This window comes from Cyprinus carpio, chromosome A13, assembly GCF_018340385.1.
Source record: "Cyprinus carpio isolate SPL01 chromosome A13, ASM1834038v1, whole genome shotgun sequence".
Lineage (NCBI taxonomy): Eukaryota > Metazoa > Chordata > Actinopteri > Cypriniformes > Cyprinidae > Cyprinus > Cyprinus carpio.
In genome coordinates, this window is record NC_056584.1 from 9,343,760 (window position 1) to 9,365,447 (window position 21,688).

The 21,688-nt window shown below is 37.6% G+C and overlaps 2 protein-coding genes and 1 pseudogene across 3 annotated transcripts; all 3 read left to right on the top strand.

Annotated features, from left to right (window-relative positions):
* Positions 1–1,672: 1,672 nt before the first annotated feature.
* LOC109100797 (zinc finger protein 501-like) lies at positions 1,673–7,201 on the top strand. Its single transcript, XM_042768661.1, has 2 exons — positions 1,673–1,839; positions 3,688–7,201. The coding sequence occupies exon 2, from the start codon at positions 3,832–3,834 to the stop codon at positions 5,404–5,406; it is 1,575 nt and encodes a 524-aa protein (XP_042624595.1). The 5' UTR covers positions 1,673–1,839; positions 3,688–3,831; the 3' UTR covers positions 5,407–7,201.
* A 1,030-nt stretch (positions 7,202–8,231) lies between these two features.
* Positions 8,232–10,599, top strand: LOC109100571 (annotated as a pseudogene). The gene has a single exon (XR_006161475.1). The product of XR_006161475.1 is annotated as a toll-like receptor 4 (transcript).
* Positions 10,600–17,887: 7,288 nt separating this feature from the next.
* LOC109100795 (toll-like receptor 4) lies at positions 17,888–21,469 on the top strand. Its single transcript, XM_019114229.2, has 3 exons — positions 17,888–18,851; positions 18,959–19,125; positions 19,208–21,469. The coding sequence occupies exons 1-3, from the start codon at positions 18,729–18,731 to the stop codon at positions 21,423–21,425; spliced, it is 2,508 nt and encodes an 835-aa protein (XP_018969774.2). The 5' UTR covers positions 17,888–18,728; the 3' UTR covers positions 21,426–21,469.
* Positions 21,470–21,688: the final 219 nt, after the last annotated feature.

Sequence of the window (21,688 nt, forward strand, 5' to 3'; positions counted from 1 at the left end):
TGTTAGCAATAGAAATAAGAGCATGTGTACTAATAGGCATACATTTTTGTATTGAAAGGAAAAATAACATTCCCCAACTACTTCATTTAATGTACTTTCTAAATCAAGCAATGTTTAAGAATACCTTTTAATCTTACTATGTGACTCACACCACTCAAAGCATACTGCAGTGTGTAAACTGCATATGATAATCTCAAATAAACTAATACACTGAGATGTGCCTGAAGCACACATAAAGTTATTCAAGTCTACAAACATAACATTAGCTTGAAATTATTCATCTGTACCTCTACGAAGGAAGAGATTGGCCTCCAGTACAGTTGAATGGAAATAAAAACACTGCATTCATCAAAATGTCACTTGTTGGCTTCGTTCACTTATTACAACAAAAGCTTAACTTTACCGCTGCCATTGATGGTCATACAAAATTCACAAATGGCCTGCAGTTGATCCAACATTCAAACTGACAAAGGCAAGTAGAGGTAGCCATAGCTGTTCCCATTCATAGCAGGTTCCCATCTATTTTAGATTAATTTCTAAGCCACACACAGTTTGATTCCAGCACCTTTAACCAGAGGCCTGAGGTGCGAGGCTCTACAGGTTCAGGCAGGAGCTCAGCAGATGGGTTTGCTGAATGACAGGTGTTGAAAGATGGCTGACTGTGTCATGTTTCCTTCAGCCTCACTGGCAGAGAACAATGGCTAAAGCCTTTGTGTGTTCATAAAAGCCAGCACAGGCTAAAAACACTGTAGTTTCCGAGATCAGTGACATTAAATCTGCATAATGAAGCCAGGGTCTTGGCACTCACAAGCTAGTTTTAAAGCAAGGTCTTTTCTTTTTATTTTAAAACATGTGAACACTGTATTTGTATTTTACCCTTTCCCTCAGAAACTGTCAACAAGCAGTGTTTTCAGGGAAAGGGCGCACCCTAGTGCTCCCCGATCACAATGGGAACACAGGCTCTTTTGAGGAAGCCATGTTTTCTCAGGAAGGCCACAGCATATTCACACATCCTTTTAATATTAGGGTTAACGTTTACTCCTCCTTCACAAGATATGCCAGGCTTGTCGCCAGGACATCCTGAGAGTATTTTCAGCATGACAAGATCACATTTGAGCTATGATAATGACCCATAAAATTTAAAAGATCACAGTCTGAACTACTGATAGATCATTTTGAGCAGGTCGATCAGATCCAGATCTCTGACCTCTATGGCACACCCGAGCTCGCACACTGCTGGCAAGCTTTCATTTCTTTTGGGCTGGTTACTTGCAGTTTATTTAAGGATTAGGTGAGTTCAGTAATAAAGTATTGCTGTTTTGGTAATACTTTGATAAGGTTCAATTCATTAACATTAGTTAATGCATTACATATAAACGAACAATTATCATTTTTATCATAACATCTAGATCCATGTATTATTATGTCAGTTCATAATACATTCATGTTAGTTCACACGGTTTGAAATGTTTCAATGTATTAGTGAATGGAGAAAATAACATTAGCCATGTTTGATAAAAGCTATAAAGGTATGGGTCAGTGTTAGCCCATGCAATAATAATTTTTTATAATGTATTTGTGTCTGAGGCGAAGGGTCCTTCCGCCAGGACGACAGGGGGTGGTCGAACGCTTGTTTCTTCACCGCTTTGTTTTTTTGTGCTCATGCGCTCCAACATAGTTGGCGCCAGATGATCCGCGGCGCCATCCCGCTACGTAAGGAGAGAGAAAGAGAGAGAGAGAACCGCAAACAGACAGTACAGACGCAACAGAAGAAGATCTCCAGGCCGCAGACTACGACCAGCAGCGCATCTCGCGAAAGAGCCATTAAAGGGCCAAGAGGTCGGGAATACGTTCAGAAAGATACGTTAATATATGAACGCTTAATGTGTATGTGCGTCAGGGTTTTTAGATTACCTTAGCTGGCTAACTAGCGTGCTATATTTGATACAAGGTAGTTATTTAATTAAAGTTGTGTCATTGGTTGTGGCGTATGCTGTATCTTGATGCATTTTAAGAGCTCGCGGCGATGAGAGGCGCTCGGTCCGCGCTACCGATGGGTTGTGTTGTGTAGCAATGGCGGCGGGGGCAGCTAACGTCAGTGTTCCGCTAGCGAGGCAGCTTAGCAAGAAAACAGGCCATGTTTGTTTCACGCAGCTAAAAACGGGCTAGGACTGTAGCATGATGAACACCGCTTATAGCAGCGCCGTGCAGACGATTTGGACGATTTCAGACTAACGTATAGCCACAGAAGACGTCGCGAGCTTGTTATTTCGCTTTTAATTCGACGCCACGAAACAAAAACGCGCGTTATGTAAGAAGGGGGGCGCCTTTCCCGGGCTTCCGCGAATAGCGTACATCTGCGATTAGCCGTTAACTCGAGCTGTTTCCCTCGTTTATGCCTTGATATCTTGACTTTTTAGAGCTGTGACAGCACAGCTTCCCAGCGAGCAACACAACTAGTAAACTAACGTGACCTAGTTTATTTGCATTTGCTCGCGTCGTGTGCTTACATGAGAGGCGGAAGCTAGGCGCGGCGGCCATCTTACAGCTAGTTAGCTGATCCGACCTCTGGCGCACAAGATGCCCCCCGTTTAACGCCTTGTGTTTCCTCCAAGCTGTACAATCACTCTCTACGTGACTTGAACTCAACTAAGACGTGTATGTGTGAAGGAGAAATAATAAGTGAACTTAAGAATTCAAGGCAGCCTGTCAGCTCTACAAATCAGTATTATTTTATGATCTAGCTATAGTGCTAGTTAGCCAGCTAGTTAGCTGATAATACATGCTCAAGGAAGCTAACTAGCAGCTATTTAGCCAGCTATCCTAGCCAGCTGTGTGGAAGTTATGTGAAAGTTGTAAACAGGGGTTTTAATTGATGCCATGTTTAAAGGGTTTCATTGTTGTTCGATTTTGTTCATTTGGCTTGAGAAATGTAAATGTCTGCTCAGTAGATTCATATACACCTACCCTGTCAAGTTAGCCAAATATAAACTGTCTATATGCTAACCTTAGCCAATTTGTAGCCAAAGGTATTTCTGCTAACTAGCTTTATGGTTGTTTATAGATCAGGCTCACTTTTTTGTTTACAATTTTTAACCATAAAATATTTTGCAAGCAGTGGCTATATAGCCCAGGTCCCGGTTCTGTTTGTCTATGCAGCCCTCTTTTCTACCTTAAAAGGATATTGAGTGTTGTGTTTGTTTATTGTAAAGAAAGTGTAATATGCCCACATCCAAAAACTTTAGGCAGGTGCTCATCACATAGAGCACTTCACGACAATAAACAGAAATCGGCACACTGCCACTATTGCTCTCAAAAACAAAGTTTATTAAAATCAGATTTCGACCCTAAGGTCTTCCTCAGGCGAACATCAAGTATTTTTGTATGTATATTTGAGACTGTGTATATGTTTATGTATCCGCTTCTTCTATGGCCTTATAACTTATTTTTGTAGGTTTCAAGTTTGTCTAAACGTGTTATTTGCCTATTATTTATTAAGTTGAAGCTGTGTGTTTCTTTGTCACATGAAATAGCAGAAATTCATTTAATGTAATGGTTAAGACCATGACTTTATTTTTTGCATGTTTTTTTCAGGCAGTGAAATCAATATGGAAGTTAAATGTTTTCAGCTAAAGTATTTCGTTATGATTTTGCAGGTGAGTTTAAATGTTTGCTGTCCTCCAACAGGCAGGACTGATCCTGACTCGAGAACGGACTGAGCCTGTGGTGGGCAACCCTTCAAGTTTCTTTGCGGGAAAGCGGTGCTCGTAGAGCAACGCTAAGTTTCACTTAACCGGGAAGACGGAAGTCGTCAGGCTGGAGTGTGTCCTGATGGCTGAGTCAGAGACTGACTGTGACACACCAGGTCTCGATACGTTGGGATCTGAGTGTGTCATCGCCCATACGCAAGTCGGTGACTTGCATTATGGAGCGGAAACTGAGATTATGACTCAGGAGGATAAAAGACTTGACCTAGAGGCTATTCATGGTGATTTAGGGGCAGTGACCTGTGTGGATGTGGTAACAGAGACAGACCATGACTACATAAAATCTGAAATACACCACGATCATCATCAGTACTTCAGCAGCGCAGAAATCAAAGGCAATGAGCATTTGCTCGGTGAGGTGCTGTTGAAGACGGAGATAGGTGGCGGAGAACATATCGTAAAGGTGGAGTCAGACCACGGAGGGGAGCTTACAGTGGAGTCAGAGAACGGAGTTATCATCCATGAAGCCCATGGCCTGCAATGCAGTGAGTGTGGGGAGATTTTTGGCTGCATGTCTGATCTGCACGAACACTTTGAAATCCACAAAGCCACTCACCCCTACATTTGCGTCCACTGCGGTGAGAGCTTCGCTGTTGAAGCCAGCCTAAGAAGTCACATGAGGATTCACATGAAAGAGAAAAGTTATACCACTGGTCTTGAGATGGTTGGTAAAGGAGTCATTGATGCGTTCAACTTGAAACCCCACCAGATGATGCACTCTCCTGAAAAGCCACACAGGTGTTCAGAGTGTGGCAAAAGCTTCGCTGCTGCCATCACTCTCCGGGAACACATGAAAATGCATTCGGATGATAAACCCTACAAATGCACCCAATGCCGAAAAAGCTTTGTGCGCAGACGCCATTTGAAAAAACATCAAGAGCTGCATGCCCACGACAAGCCGTTTACCTGTCTTCAGTGTGGTAAAGGCTTTATGACGGCTTCCAATCTCAAACAGCACCAGAAGACTCATGCTGGTGAGAAGCCGCACAGATGCACCCAGTGTGGAAAGTGTTTCGCTGCGGCAGCTACGTTGAGAGAGCATCAGAGAATCCACTCAGGGGAGAAGCCCTACAAGTGCACCCAGTGTCGGAAGAGCTTTGTCAGGAAACGCCACCTCAAGAAGCATCAGCTGGTCCATCAGGGCGGAAAGCCCTACCGCTGCTCTCAGTGCGACAAGGGTTTCAACCATTCCTCCTCCTTGTCACGACACCACAAGGTCCACCTGGAGGCCAAGATGTATGCCCAGGCCGATAAGGATTTCCCCTTCGATACTACGCTAAAGAGGGGAATGCACACAGGTGAAAAGCCATACAGCTGCAACCATTGTGAGAAGAGCTTCAATCATTCGTCATCACTATCCAGGCATCAGAGGACTCATTCCGATGGAAAGTCCTACACCTGTGCTCAGTGTGGGAAGAGGTTCAATCATCCCTCCTCTCTTGCAAGGCACCAACGGGTTCATTTGGAGGATAAGTCAACTTATAGTGCTATTGCAACAGGAAAGGGATTCCCCCACACTACCATCTTGAAACAGAGAATCCTTCAGAGTGAGAAACCATATAGGTGCGCTCAGTGTGGAAAGGGTTTCAATCATTCGTCTTCTCTGTCTAGGCATCACAGAATTCATATTGATCAGTAAGCCTGTTTTTCTCTCCAACAAGTGGTGCACTACCATTCATTCCATGATTCAGGCCGCCTTGTAATGTTAAAGGGTTTGGCAAAAGATGCAAGAAAATCCAGAAAGTCGACGTGGACCTGCTCTGAGGGAACTTAGAAAATCAAGTCCTTTGACTTTTTAAGAGCAATGAATTTCAATTTGGTATGATTGACACTGAAATCCCCTGTGTGATGTTCACATGACTGGATGCGTACATGTAATTCTGGAATGTGTTGTGTTATTAAAACCGTAGACAAAACTTCCTTTATCACTGACTTGTGCTTTAAGCTGGAAGTATATTAAAACCTGGCACAATCTTGTACTGAGTATTAGGTCAAGTCGGTTTTGAATGGTAGATCATTTCTGCAAATAGGTCTAGACACAACTATTCACTCACCTAGTTTGTATCTTTTCCCCATCTCTGTATCATTAATAGGTTGAAAAACTGATATCATGTGTAAATATATGTTGATTTTCTTTTATATAGCTGTATAGTTGAGTAGTGTGCTGTTCTTTTCTGAAAAAATTTAGCTTTTTTGATGTATGATCCAGTTAGTCTTATCCATCTCTTGTAGGTGAAGTGGGATGGTGCTTTCAGGGGATGAGACTAGTTTTGAACAAGCTGGCCTATATAAAGGCTATATTAATTATCATAAACCCTTTATGCTACAAAACCAACAGAATCTGCAACCTAAAACAGCATATTAACTTGACTAACTCCTGGAAGTTCACTCAAGAGCAGCACAAAAGTGAGGGGCAAGAAATGTCATATTGTACATTGAGTCAAGTTGAATAAAGTAGATCTTGATCATAAAGGGTAAACCCAGCAAAATCAGATGATGTATACATTGTTCTGTTGTGAAATTCGGTTCACTTTTCATGTTGCCAGTTTTCAACACACAACTGAATTGTACAGCTGATTTTGTTATAATAAGCAGACTTGGTACAACCTAAGTATTCCCCTAAATGTCTTCAGTGCTTCTCCCTGCTACCCACCAATGTTACCAATGGTTGACTGCACCTTTAAGACTTACCCAGTCGTTGCTCAAGTCAGCAGTGTATAGCATTTAGTTGTATTCTGGGTACATTTAGCAGAGTATCAACATTTAATAATAATAATAATAATAATAATAGATTGTGTATACTTTAATGCAAATACAAAATATAGCTTGCTTTTTTGAAGTTTGTTTGAATTTTTTTTCCCCTTCCCCCTTAATTCCATGGGTTTGTGCTTTCTATTTACATTTCTGTGTATGGAGAAAATCTTTTACAAACGGATGTATTTTTTTAATATGTTTGGGTAATTGAAAGGGAAATGAAAGTAATACTGTTTTTATGGGCGTGAACGTTGTATCAGAGCTATTCTTTCTTTTCCATTGGATAACAGTTGTGCTTCATCATCACGTAGCATAGGTTTATTCATTGTGTTAGTTAGGTGCCTTATTGCATGCCATGTAGAAATATATGCTGAGCTGTAATAGGAAAAAAAAAATGTTTTGGCTCCTGCTCCCTTTTTGTTTCTTTACATACTAATCAATGTTTTAATTTGATTTTTTTTTTTTTTTGCTTCTCTGTACATGAATGTTTACACTTCTGTCTTTTAATTTACTTGTCTGTCAACAAGCCTCTTTGTAGATTAGAGGCAAAAGAAAGTTACAATGCCATTGATCCATATGTTGATTGCCCTCTATAGTGGTCAATTCTCATCCTAATTGTCTATTTCCCCCATCTTTGAGTGGCTCACATATATGGATAAATAAAGGTTGTTGACTATCAACCGGTTCATAAAGTGTTTTTATAGTCTGCTTTCATCAAGGTTTGCTGCATGTAGTGTATTTAACATTGTTTAAATTGTTTATTCTGTAAGTAAAGAAGATACATTATTGGTGACGTAATATTTTACATTTAATTTATAGGATTGTTGTTAAAATCTGAAGGTCAGATCATACTAAAAGAGTCATTAATGGCAAGGTTATCTGTGTAGCAAAGTAAACAGGAAATGCAAGTTTCTGGCTGAAGTGACCTTGTGTTAGATGTGTGTGCAATGCCATCTGCTGGTATGTTCTTCTCCTTCTGTGTGCCTTGCTTTTAGGTTTAAACATGTTTTGTTTCTAGTGATTGAGATTACATGTGTAGATATTTTCTTAACAGGTATAGTGAATTTGCTTTTTGCATTAAGGCTGGAAGATTTATTTTTATAATGAAAGTCCTGAGCAGTCAGTTACACGTTTCCTATGTTGTTGGTGAACATGTTTACTAGAGATTTAGTAATGTAAATGTCAGTTTCAACAATTCATGATTATGAAATGGAGAGGTCATTTTCTTTATGAAACTTTTTTTAAGGCCTTTTTAAATGTTTTTGGAAATGAGTTACTTGTTCAAGATTACTTCTCTTTATGTATTTTCAGTCAAAAATCCTCATTGTTTAAAACCATGGCATAAGTTCCTCATTCAGTGATCTCAAACAAGGCTTGCTTATTTTATGACGGGTTGAGAACATCTTGATGAGAAGAGTAAAGATAAAGATAGTAAAAGAATAATCATGTACAAAAGTAAGTTTTTTTTTTTTTTAATTTAAATATCTTGTTTAGAATTGTTACTTTTTGTGTGTGGAATTTGAGATTTGTTTTTTAACTGAAGATTACTGAGGATCAGCACTACTCCTGCATGGGAAGAAACCTCAGCTATATTCCACCCAGTATTCCTTCCTCCATTCAAACTCTGGATCTCCGTTTTAATGTTTTGAAACTCTTTCAGAAGACTGTTTTCCCAGTTTTGTCTTTTCTGCAAGTCCTTGATCTGTCAAGGTAAGCAATTTTGTTGCCATCTAAATATGTTGTATAATGTGCTGCTCTATAAATTATTATATTTGTATGTATTCGTTTTCAGATGCCTAATTGAGCACATTGAACATTACTTTCTACAATGTGAAGAATTTGATTTTCATTTGAAACCCTATTACATACTTTGGCCCTGGATGCTTGAATTCTTTACATAACCTACAAAGACTAGTTCTTGTGGATGTTGGTCTCTCATCCTTACAGTTTCAAATGAATAATCTAACAAGTAGCTTAGAGTCTGGACAAATAACATCCAGTCTATGTCTCTCCCTCCATTCATGAGTACCTTCAAAGACTTAAGTTTACTTGATCTACATGCCAATAATATATCCATCATCAAAACTGATCACACTGCTGTGTTGCGAGAGATCGACAGAAACATGACTTTGATTCTCTCTTTAAATCTGTTATTATATATTAAACCAGGGGCTTTTAAAGACATTTATCTCAGAACTGGACATCTGATCTGTCTTTGTTTCATTTGCTGCTCAGAAAGTTGATCTTAACTATATGGTCTTAATGTGAAAAGGCTGAAATCTGGAAAGCAAAAGGACCGTTTCAGATTTCACTTTTCAGATACTGACTTTTTAGATGGTCTGTGCTCTATTTCCAGGAGGTATATTATTACATTATGGAAAATCCTAGGAAGCCAATTTCTGTATGATTAATACCCCAAATGTAGCAGTAATCCGAGATCTAATCGAAGAAATTGAGTATGTACGTTTACTGAAATCAAGGAGCTTTACTTGGTTTCCATTAAGTTAAGTACGTTGCCAGGTAAACAGCTTTCACATCTTCATACTTTAGAAAAACTATTAATTACACACAACAGTGCACCTATTTGGGTTGATGCCTTCATAGACATGCCTAAGCTTCAGTATTTGGATTTGAATTTTAGCCGAATTACATTAAAACACTGTTGCACCACACTTTTGACTGGCACCCCTCAAATCAGATATTTGAATTTCAGCCGAAATGCAGAAACTGGTCTTGATGTAGGAGGATGTAATGGACTTGATTCCCTTGAGATTTTTGATTTCCACCATACAACTGTTGTACATGTCGGATACCTTTCAGTTTTGTCCAACCTAAAGTATTTGAAGTATTTGGATGTTTCTTATTCAAGAATCACATTTACTAAAATATCCAGCTTTTATGGACTCAAGAATCTTAATGTTTTAAAGATTACCTGCAATAATTTTTAGGGTGATGTAGCAAGGTATGCATTTAATAATCTCACTTTTCTAGAACACCTTGACATGTCATACTGCTCATTCATCCAAGCTCACTTAAAAATCTTCAAAGGCTTAGGACACAATTTAATGACTAGATTTTCTGGCCCTCCCAAGCCTGAAACAATTAAGGTCACTTTATGTCGATAAAAACAGCATTACTAGCGTCCCACTTCGTGATCTCCAAAATTTGCCCGCAAACCTTTCAGAGTTTGATTTGTCCTCTAACCCCATCGATTGCTCCTGCTCCCAGACAGATTTTATTTCATGGATTATCCAAAATCAGAACATTTTGAAGCAACCGGATAATATTTTCTGTAAAACCTTTTCACCAAGCTCAGATTTTAGAGCAACAGACTTTGACACTGACAGCTGTGTGCACAAGAAGAGACTCACAATTGTTTTATCGGTATGTTTTGTTACAGTAGTAGTTCTTTCATCACTCTTGGTTTATAGGTTCCAGTTTCATCTTCAGTATTGCTGTATTTTACTGAGAGGCTACAGAACACCTGCACAATAAGAATGTTCCTATGACGCATTTGTGATTTTCTCAAGCTATGATGGAGTCTGGGTCATGAATGAACTGATGGAGAATCTGGAGAACGGTGTTCCACCGGTTCAGCTTTGCCTTCATATGCGGGACTTTCAAGCAGGGAAGTCCATCGCTTCCAACATTATCGATGAAGGAATAATGGGCAGTCGTAAAATCATTGTGGTTGTGTCTCAACACTTTATTGATAGTGCCTGGTGTCGCTTTGAGTTTGAATTAGCTTAGTCTCGCTTTATGATGGAGCGCAGTGCCAACATCATCATCATCATTCTGGAAGATGTGGAAGAGAGGAAGACTAAGAAAGTGTTTGGACTTCATAAGCATCTAAAAAAGATCACATACCTAAAATGGAGCAGAGGCCATTTGAGTAAAATGAGATTCTGGATACGCCTCAGGAAAGCTATTATTGCCACAAACCAGAAGTTTTTAATTATTTATTGGAAAACAGATAGTCCCTTTAACAGTTACAGTGCAGTTTTCCAGTCATTTTACATTTCATAACAGCTTTAATATGATCATTGTGTGTATTCTGATTAAATAAAGCGAGGCCTCAGTTTTAAACCATGGATTTAAAGAATTATTGCATTTTATGTTGTATTCAACCATTTTTGGCTAAGATGCCATTGTTAGTTAGTAGCCTAGATATTGCAAACTATGGGCTTTTCTACTCTTTAGGATGCACTGTAGGAATTAATAACTTCCCCTTTGTAAAACAAGCAAACAAAAAAAAGCTAAGAAACACATAAATGCAATGTGTTACAGTTAAAGAGATTCAAGCGCCACACCCAGTGATGTGTGACTTTGTTAACGGAAGAGTACTTAGTTTACTGTATGATGATTGGAACTGAATTTCCTCCATCCTGACTAACGCTGTCCTTTGTTGGAGTTTTCCATAGATTTTACACAGGATCTTAACTTACAATCATTGCATCACAGGAAAATAATTATGGTGCATGCAAACAAAACGTTTAATTGAAGCGAGTGGACTAAATTTTTTTGTGCCGCTGCCACAAGGTTTCTGTGCAAAAACCTGCAAATGCGTGGACCAGTCCTGCACTGAATTTTTAGAATTATAACAAGGCTCCTCTTGAATACTTGTTTCTGATTGGTCATTTGCTGTCAAATATTTCTGATAATCTCTGCTAATTCGAGGAAAGACAGTCACACCATGGCATGTGAATTTACTTACAGACCCCACAAAACTACAAACCATAGGTTACAGCTTAAAAGTTTCTGCGTTCATTCCATTCGGAGGTGAATCTGACATTTTAGATCCTTATCTGTTTAACTATCTCTGCATGTCAGAGTTCACCAAATGGAAACCGATCTCTTATACCTGTGTTGTGCCACAGGTCCTACTTTATGTGTCACGCGGTCTCTCTCGAGTTCTCTCGTCATACAAACGCAACTAGATAGGGTAGTTGGTTTGATTTTTCTTGTGTTTGTTGTTGGTTTCAGACAAGCGTCAGAAGACTTACAGAATGACAGCTATAATGAAAAGAAGATACATCCTTTGATGCTTGGACAGAAGCTGAAGAGTCTCTACATAAAGCAAATAAATAAATAAAAATACAATTCTTGCTCAGATGAATGAGAATCTGGTAAGAAAGCGACACACACACACACACACACACACACACAAAGAACTTGTAGAAACTAAAGGAGAATTTTATAGTGGAAGTCAAGTATAGCTTAAAATGCAAACTCTTATTATTTAAAGTAATAAAATATATGTTAATATTTTTGTGTTTCGGTGTTCGTATTGTTGTAATGGACTATTTTTATTAGGAAAATTCGTTAAGGTAATCTACAAAAATCAACTCAAATCAATGTGTCAGTGAATTTGTTTTTTGGTGCACTACCCTTCATCCAATGATTCAGGCCAGCTTGTAATGTTAATGAGTTTGGCAAAAGATGCAAGAAAATCCTGTAAGTTCTCTTTTGAGAGCAATGAATTTCAATTTGGCATGACTTACACTGAAACCCCCTGCGTGATGCATACATGTCATTCTGGAATATTAATATTAGTATTATTTAATACCATTTTGGCATAGTATAAGAAATTTATGATTTATGAATTAGTAATTATTTTCTATACTAAACATCTTTTTTTTCAATTGGTTTTAGAGGTTTTTAAACATTGTTTCTTATTGTTAATTCATTTAAGGTATTCTGAAAATGAATTACTCATTTACCTGAATTGCAATTCGATGACCTCAAACAAGGAGTTTTTTTTATGGGTTGAGAGAATCTCGATGAGAGGACTTAAGATGAGTTTCTTCACTTTAAGTGCTTTTATGATAAGTTTTTCCATAGGTGATGGAGAATCATGCACAAAATTAACTTTTCTTTCTATGTGTTTTTCATTGTTGCTTTATTACTGCTGTGATTTTTTTTTTTTTTTTTTTTTTTCCACATTAGGGCCAGTAGATTATTTTTCAATCAAAGTCCTGAGCAGTCAGCCACACATTTCCTATGTTGTTGGTGATCATGGTTACTGGAGATTTAGTAATGTAAATGCCAGTTTTAATAATTCATGGTTGATTATGAATCACAGAGGTAATTATTTTCTTTATGAAACTTTTTTCTGTTTCAAGACTTTTTAAATGTTTCTCTTTAATACATTTGGGATGTTTTGGAAATTAATTACTTATTCAAGATTACTTCTCTTCATGTATTGTCAGCCAAAAATCCTCATTGTTTAAAACCATGGCATTAGTTCCACATTCAGTGATCTCAAACAAGGCTGGCTTATTTTATGACAGGTTGAGAAAATCTTGAGAAGAGTAAAGATGAATTGCTTCACTATTAGTTCTTTCATTATATTTTTTTCTATTGAGGCTGGAGAATCATATACAAAAGTAAGTTTTCTGAATTTAAATCTCTTCCTTAGTATTGTTACTTTTTGTGTTTGTGAAAATTGAGTTGTTTTTTTAACTGAAGATTACTGAGAATCAGCACTACTCCTGCATGGGAAGAAACCTCAGCTATATTCCACCCAGTATTCCTTCCCCCATTCAAACTCTGGATTTCAGTTTTAATGTTTTGAAACTCTTACAGAAGACTGTTTTCCCAGTTTTGTCTTTTCTGTGAGTCCTTGATCTGTCAGGGTAAGCAATATTGTCGCCATCTAAGTATGTTGTATAATGTGCTGCTATAAATAAATTAAATAAATTATATGAAATATATGTATTCGTTTTCAGATGCTACATCAAGCACATTGAAAATTATACTTTCTACAATGTGAAGAATTTTTGATTCTCACTGGAACATATTTTGGACCTGGATGTTTGAATTCTTTACATAACCTGCAAAGACTAGTTCTTGTGGATTTTGGTCTCTCATCCTTACAGCTTCAAATGAATAATCTAACCAAGCTACCAGTCTGTGTCTCTCCCTCCATTCATGAGCACCTTCAAAGACTTCAGTTTACTTGATCTACATGCCAATAATATATCCATCATCAAAACTGATCACACTGCTGTGTTGTGAGAGATCGGCAGAAACATGACCTTGATTCTCTAATAATACTGTTTAGAAAATGAATAATTCTTGTGTATCCCTCAGAGAGTTGGTCAGTACAGCTTTCCAGTTATTTCACAACAGCTTTGACCTGATAATTGTCTGTATAGTGGATTTCCAATAAGCCAGGGCAAGGTCGTAAGTTGTTGAATGGATGGACAGGATAGAATAAACAATGTCAACACAGCTATGTCTGTTTCTTGACTCAATTTATTAAATAACACAAGAAAAACAAAGCTATGTGAAGCTATGTTAAGAACCATATGTTCCCGCCAACTTTAAGGTAAAGTTAATATCACTTAATAATATCACTATATAGTTAATATCCCTTTCACCGCTGTGCACACCACCCTAGTGGTGAAATAATCTTTATTTTGGTTCCTACATACAGTTATTTTGATGACATAGCCTAATCTGTGGCCTCAGTTTTCAGCTAGAATTAAAAAATAAAAATAATAATAATTTAATTGCTTTTTATGTTGTATTCAACCATTTTTGGCAAAGATGGCTACTCTTCTTGTGAATATCTCAGAACTTCCCTTTTGAAACAAATGAGTAGGTAGTTTGCGCCATCTTGTATCTCACAGTGGTTGTTTGATAAGAGCTATTGTTAAAAGATGTAAATCATTTGATACTCAGAGGCTCTGCTCAGATGAACAAGAAAGAAAAACTGGTAAGAAAAAGAGACACAAAAAACTAAATTAAGGAAACCTTAAACCAGAAGACAAGCAATTGAATTTTGACCTCTAATACAATGTTAAGCTTCAGGTTATATACAAAAACTCAACTTACATCAGTAGTTCATATATATTTAGGCCTATTTGTTAACTTACTAAGTATGAAATAATTAGAATGCTTTAAAGTCATTCGGTCATTATCACAAAATGAATTCTGAATTCAGGCTGATAAGGCTGTCTGGTAATGACCGATCAATTGGCTGTATATATTATCAGTATATGACACTCATTGCCACTCTTTTCAGATTAAACATGCCTTCTCTCTGTGCAAATTTGGCAAATGATAGACAAACTCAGTGCTCAAAAAAAAAAAATGACTGAAAAAAAAGACTGAATTCATGCTATTAACTGAATTTTGTTTAAAAGATGTTTGTGTACAATTTTCTTAGATTATTGCATGACTAATTTATCCAGTGAATGCAATTTACAGTGCATCTGAATATACTATCATAGTATTGAAAATGAAAATTAATGGTAGGCTATTTATTAATGTTTTTTATTACACGGCTCTGTGGAGTAGGCTACTTGATTCTGATTGGTCTTTGTTTTGAAACAGTGAAAAATGATATGGTAATGATAAATGTGATGACGCAGAGGACTTCTGTTGGTCAAAAACATATGTAAATACAGTGACAAGACTCAAGCAGCTACAATAATGCTTTTGACAGTATATCAGTATTGTTTGATGTAAATGAAGTCTGTTCATACTAATACAGTACTTAAGTTTTATCTGTATAGTCAAAATTATTTTTAGCATTTATGTTATAGCATTTATCAAAAAAAAAAAACAACAAAAAAAAAAAACATTGGTGTACAAAATGACAATACATTGACTGCCAATACGGGACATAAACCTGCAACCTTTCACTTCATCCAGCCCAATCTGATTGTAAGCCTACCTAATTTTATTTAAACACTGGCTCGAGATCAGTTTTAGCCCCACAGCTCAAACTGGTTTAGATATGGTATCAACAAGGGCGGTCGCCGTCATTTTTCCAAGTAAGACATGTTCCTGGATCAACATATTTTGTCAACATTACTGTCCAAAAATATAGACTTAACCCAATCGCTATGCCTAAACTTACTCCTACCCATAATTTATTCCTAAAAGCAGTGTGAAATGATAGCTGATTAACAAGTGTGTAGAAGCACCTAATCCCGATCTTAAGCCTAAAACAGAAATTTCCTGAAAAGTTATCCCTCAATTCTGATTGGTTGATTAGAATGTTGTTCCAGGATCAACAAGGCTGTTGATCCAGGAACATGTTGTACTTGGTGAAATCACGCTCACCCAACAAGTGCAGTCATGGTCTAATGGTTAGAGAGTCGGACTTGTAACCTGAAGGTTGCAGGTTCCAGTCTCAGGGAGTGAATGTACAGTGTTCTCTTCCACCTATACCACGACTGAGGTGAGATCCTAGACTACAGCAATGCACCAAACCCCCAACTGCTCCCTGGGCATCACAGCAATATGGGTGCCCACTGCTCCGGGTGTGTGTTCATTACTCTGTGTGTGCACTTAAATGCAGAGCACAAATTCCGAGTATGGATCACCACGTCACTTCACTACCCTTCACTAAAAACTCTCCTTAGCGTCAAAGCATGAAAATGTCGATTGTTAATTTAATTTTTAATTTTATAGCTTAATGGAAAATGTTTTGTCTTGTTGTAAGGAGTTTTTTTTGCAATGGTAGTGTTAAGTGATAGTGTAAACCAACTTGTTCTTCAACAAGGAAGTAAGCCTATGGGCAAGACTTCCACAGTGCGTTCCAAACGGGATATATCGCCCTCCAAAGGGCACTTTGGAGTGAAAACAATCATGGCCTCATATTGAAGGGTCGTTCCAAACCGAAGTGCTTAAAACTGGCCACTTCAAAGGGCCCTTTGAAATTAAGGATTATGAAGGGGTAAAACTGATGGACACTTTGGGCTCCCATGATCCTTTGCGCAGATTCTTTGCATGATGACGGCGCCTCTGTGTGGGTACATGATGATGACGCAGAAGGGCACTTTAAGAAACAGTTGTTTGGTCCCCTACACCCTTCAACCATTCAATTCTTTATTTTCGTAGTTTAGATCTTTTTAAGGGGTTTGGGCATTTTGATGGGATTTTGAGATTGGGATGAGGGGACAGTTTGTTAGTTGATTTATTGTAATTTTTTTTGTATTGGACCTTTCTCACATTTCTGGGTTTCTCAGAAACGGAAATCGTCATAGTTGGGTAAACTCGAAGAGCAGTGAACGGGAGAGTACCACAAATATATTTTTTGCATTCCTATTTGCTCAAATAGCAAAATAAAAACTCCATGATAGTGTTTTCATGGCTTTCAATAAAAGGAAAAAAAAATTTATATTTACTGATAATGGATTTCATAAAATAGAGAAAGATGTAATATTTGATAGTGATCGATGTCCCTCCCTGGGTTGTTGATTTGGAAAAACCTTAGTTTTAGTTTTTTTTTTTTTTTTTGTATTTTTGTTATAATGTGATGTATTGTGAAGAATAGTGTCATACATTTAAAAAAAAATACAAATATGAAAAACTTTCAAGGATTTACGATGCTGATGACCGTTGTCATCACAGTCTTGTGAAAAGGGTCAATAACAATATACAGTAAACTAGGGGTGCGACGATCTGATATTCAGTATCGGTATCGCTTCGATAAGCTACTGGCATTTTCTGTAGGATCGGACGAGACCGATCCAAATCCGATAGAGTGCATACTATTTTGTGCTATTATAAGGCCTCAGGAAGGCCACATAAACATAAAAAAGCACAATAAAGTTTTTGTGCACTATATTTTAAGTGTTCTGAAACCATTTCTACTGGATATCTGGTTAGATCACAACACTGGAGTAGAGCACTATGATTTGTTCGTCACGAGCACAGAAGCTGAAATTTAAAACCGTTAAAAGAAAAGGCTGAATAAACTAACGCACATATTTAATATACTACTACGCATCAATATCTCTCCACTTTGTGCTTTGAACTTCTCTATGCTGTGACACCTTGTTGCTTTAAGCGCATCATTCTGTGGTCTGTATTTGGAGCCTTTAGTGAACAGGGCTATTCAATTTGCGGCCCAAGCGCTCATGTGAGGGGATTATGAGATATCTGCAACTGTAGTTTAAACGAGTATAACAGTGCTATCGGTCATATCTTCTAGCGAGAAATAGCACAGAGACTGGACAAAGCTGATTGTCAAATGGAGTTTGAAAGGCTGTGTGTAATTTTCCACATACGTTGTTGAGCTGCTTCAGCAGACAAAAGCGCACATAATTATGTTAAAATGTGCGGTTATGGCGAGTTACCTCGTTAACACGGTCTTAAATTTTTCCTAGATTACCGTAAAATGTTGGGCGAAAAGCGAATGTGTGTGTCAGATAATCCGCGTCATTTGCATCAGGTTTTAAAGTCGGCATGAACTGGAAGTAGCGATTGTCTTTTTTTCTCTACTGTGATGTCTATCCAAGTGATACGGCATCTGAAATGAGAGGGCGGGACTTGATTTCGTCCTTCGGGAATTGATTGGATTGTTGGAAGTTGGGGCGTTGCTAACAAAATGGAGGCAGATCTGAATGCCTGTTTGCAGTTATTTGTGAGGGGATTTCTCTCCACTGGATACACCACCGTCACCATAGCATGAAGAATTTTTTATTTATTTTATTGAAGAAGAAGATGACGACAATGAGGAAGATCAATGGCACAAAACATAAGTAACAGCGTGCGCGGGAGAGATAGACTGCTTGAATGACTCAGCGCGTCCTTCGTCCTAAGAGTAATGTTGTGGTAATATCCTAATATCCTTTTAATTTTTAAGAGTAGTGTACTCCCCCGTGGCTTGCGTCAGCACTGGTCAATGCATTAATGACCATAAAGTGAAGCATCAGCCTTAGTTTTTCCCCGTTGTTTATCCCAGCGTCCACCCCTCGTCACTAGATCCGCCCGGCACCATAGCTCGTGACCAGAAGAGAAGATGAGTGGTTTTGAGGGGGAGGGGAGGTTAACGTTTTTGATTGAAGATTATTAGGGCACATGCATTTAAAAAAATAATGAAGTTCACAGATAAATTATTTATAATAAACACTACAGTATTCCATTAAAAAATAAGATTTCCATTAAAAAATAAGAATCACCTTACAGCTAGCCTCCACAACAAGGCTGTGTCTACGAAAGCATTCTTTCCTGAGGCCAGCATACTTTCAGTTGAACACCTTTTTTAGCTGATTTTTTATTTTACTTTTATTTATATTATGTATAATTGTAGTGGAAATTAGATTTTTGTATTACAATTCATCTATTCATAAACGTACCTCTCCAATCAAGATCTACGAAAATTAAGCACATGCCTACTTCCCTATGACATCCTTTTGCTCAAACTTCCCCATTGTTGAAAACCATGGCATTTGTTCCTCATAATTAATGACCTCTACCAAGGCTGGCTCACATTTTTATGACCGGTTGAGATCACTCAAGATGAATTTCTTCACTGTAAGTGCTTTCATGGTTTATTTTTCAATTAGTGCTGGAGAATCATGCATAAAAGTAAGTTGTTGTTTTGTTTCATTGAAATCTGTGTTATTCATAACTGTTTTTTTATTACTGTTGTGAAATTTGAGAATTTCCATTAGTTTGTTCTTTCATTCATTTAGATTACTGAGAATCAGCACTACTCCTGCATGGGAAGAAACCTCAGCTATATTCCACCCAGTATTCCTTCCTCCATTCAAACTCTGGATTTCAGTTTTAATGTTTTGAAACTCTTACAGAAGACTGTTTTCCCAGTTTTGTCTTTTCTGCGAGTCCTTGATCTGTCAAGGTAAGTAATATTGTTGCCATCTAAGTATGTTGTATAATGTGTTGCTCTATAAATTATATTAAATGTATGTATTTGCTTTCAGATGCCAAATCGAGCACATTGAAAATGATACTTTCTACAATGTAAAGAATTTGACTACTTTGATTCTCACTGGAAACCCTATTACATACTTTGGACCTGGATGCTTGAATTTTTTACATAACCTACAAAGACTAGTTCTTGTGGATGTTGGTCTCTCATCCTTACAGCTTCAAATGAATAATCTAACCAAGCTACAGGAGCTTAGAGTCGGGACAAATAACATCCAGTCTATGTCTCTCCCTCCATTCATGAGCACCTTCAAAGACTTCAGTTTACTTGATCTACATGCCAATAATATATCCATCATCAAAACTGATCACACTGCTGTGTTGCGAGAGATCGGCAGAAACATGACTTTGATTCTCTCTTTAAATCCGTTATTATATATTGAACAAGGAGCTTTCAAAGACATTTATCTCAGAGAACTGGACATCCGATCTGCTTTTGTTTCATCTGCTGCTCAGAAAGCTGGTCTAAAATCCCTATATGGTCTTAATGTGAAAAGGCTAATGTTTGGAAAGTACAGGTGTGATTACAAGATTATATCATCAGATGCACACTATTTAGATGGTCTTTGCTTTATTAATGTTCATGAGGTATATTATTACATGAAAGAAAGGCATGATGTGCCAGTTAATATCTTTCGCTGTATGATAAATGCCACAATTGTAGCTGTAAAGGGTGGGATAATTCGTGAAATAGCGAATGTGCCATTTCATGAAATCAAGGAGCTTTATTTGATTTCCAGTCAATTAGATACTGTGCCAGGTAAGCAACTTTCACATCTCCATACTTTAGAAAAACTAGTATTTACAGACAACGTTGCAACCCAAATTCCAGACTTCATAGACATGCCTAAGCTTCAGTATGTGGATCTGAGTTCAAACCAAATTACATCAACATCATGCTGCTCATTTTTTTCTGGGACCCCTGAATTGAGGTATTTAAATTTGAGTCTAAATCCACAAATCGGTCTTTGTGGATTTATCGGAATCGGACTTGATTCCCTAGAGATTCTAGATTTCCATCATACAAGGGTTGTAGGTATGGGATACCTCTCGCTTTTCTCTAACTTAAAGTATTTGAGGTATTTGGATGTTTCTTATTCAAGTATCACCTTTGTTAACATATATTGCTCTTATGGGCTGAGTAATCTTAAAATTCTTAAAATGGCCGGCAATAATTTTCAGGGTGATGTAGCAAGATATTTATTTAATAATCTCACTTTTCTGGAGCACCTTGACATGTCATACTGTCTTGTGGTAGAGCTTTACCCAAGCTCAATCAAAAATCTTCAAAGGCTTAGACTTTTAAATTTGAGAGGAAACAATTTAATGACTATAGATTTCCTGGCCCTCCCAATCCTGAAACAATTAACGTCACTTTATGTCGATAAAAACAGCATTACTAGCGTCCCACTTTATGTTCTCCAAAATTTGCCCGCAAACCTTTCAGAGTTTGATTTGTCCTCTAACCCCATCGATTGCTCCTGCTCCCAGACAGATTTTATTTCGTGGATTATCCAAAATCAGAACATTTTGAAGCAACCAGAAAATATTTTCTGTAAGACCTTTTCCCAAAGCTCAGATTTTAGAGCAACAGACTTTGACACTGACAGCTGTGTGCACAAGAAGCGACTCACAATTGTTTTATCGGTATGTTTTGTTACAGTAGTAGTTCTTTCATCACTCTTGGTTTATAGGTTTCAGTTTCATCTTCAGTATTGCTGTATTTTACTGAGAGGCTACAGAACACCTGCACAACAAGAATGTTCCTATGACGCATTTGTGATTTTCTCAAGCTATGATGGAGTCTGGGTCATGAATGAACTGATGGAGAATCTGGAGAACGGTGTTCCACCGATTCAGCTTTGCCTTCATATGCGCGACTTTCAAGCAGGGAAGTCCATCGCTTCCAACATTATCGATGAAGGAATAATGGGCAGTCGTAAAATCATTGTGGTTGTGTCTCAACACTTCATTGATAGTGCCTGGTGTCGCTTTGAGTTTGAATTAGCTCTGTCTCGCTTTATGATGGAGCGCAGTGCCAACATCATCATCATCATTCTGGAAGATGTGGAAGAGAGGAAGACTAAGAAAGTGTTTGGACTTCATAAGCATCTGAAAAAGAACACATACCTAAAATGGAGCAGAGATCCTTTGAGAAAAATGAGATTCTGGATACGCCTCAGGAAAGCTATTATTGCCACAAACCAATAATATTACATATATTGCATACATGTTTTAAATAAATAAACTTGTGCCTCATTTTCAACCACAGTTTTAAAGAAGAATTATTGCATTTTATGTTGTGTTAAACCTTTTTCCCAAGTCAGAGCTCCTAAAAACTGCAAATAAATAGCTTTCTATGCATCATGGGAATGCACGTTGGAAATGAATAACTTCCCTTTTGAAACAAAAAGGAGAAGTAAGAGATGTTTGTACACATGCAATACTAAGACAACAGAGAAAATCTGATTTAT

Coding starts and splice junctions, on each gene's coding strand:
- LOC109100797 (XM_042768661.1), top strand. CDS start 3,832: ATGGCTGAGTCAGAGACTGACTGTGACACACCAGGTCTCGATACGTTG.
- LOC109100795 (XM_019114229.2), top strand. CDS start 18,729: ATGACCTCTACCAAGGCTGGCTCACATTTTTATGACCGGTTGAGATCA. Junction 18,852..18,958: donor CTGGAGAATCATGCATAAAA/GTAAGTTGTTGT, acceptor TCATTCATTTAG/ATTACTGAGAATCAGCACTA. Junction 19,126..19,207: donor CGAGTCCTTGATCTGTCAAG/GTAAGTAATATT, acceptor ATTTGCTTTCAG/ATGCCAAATCGAGCACATTG.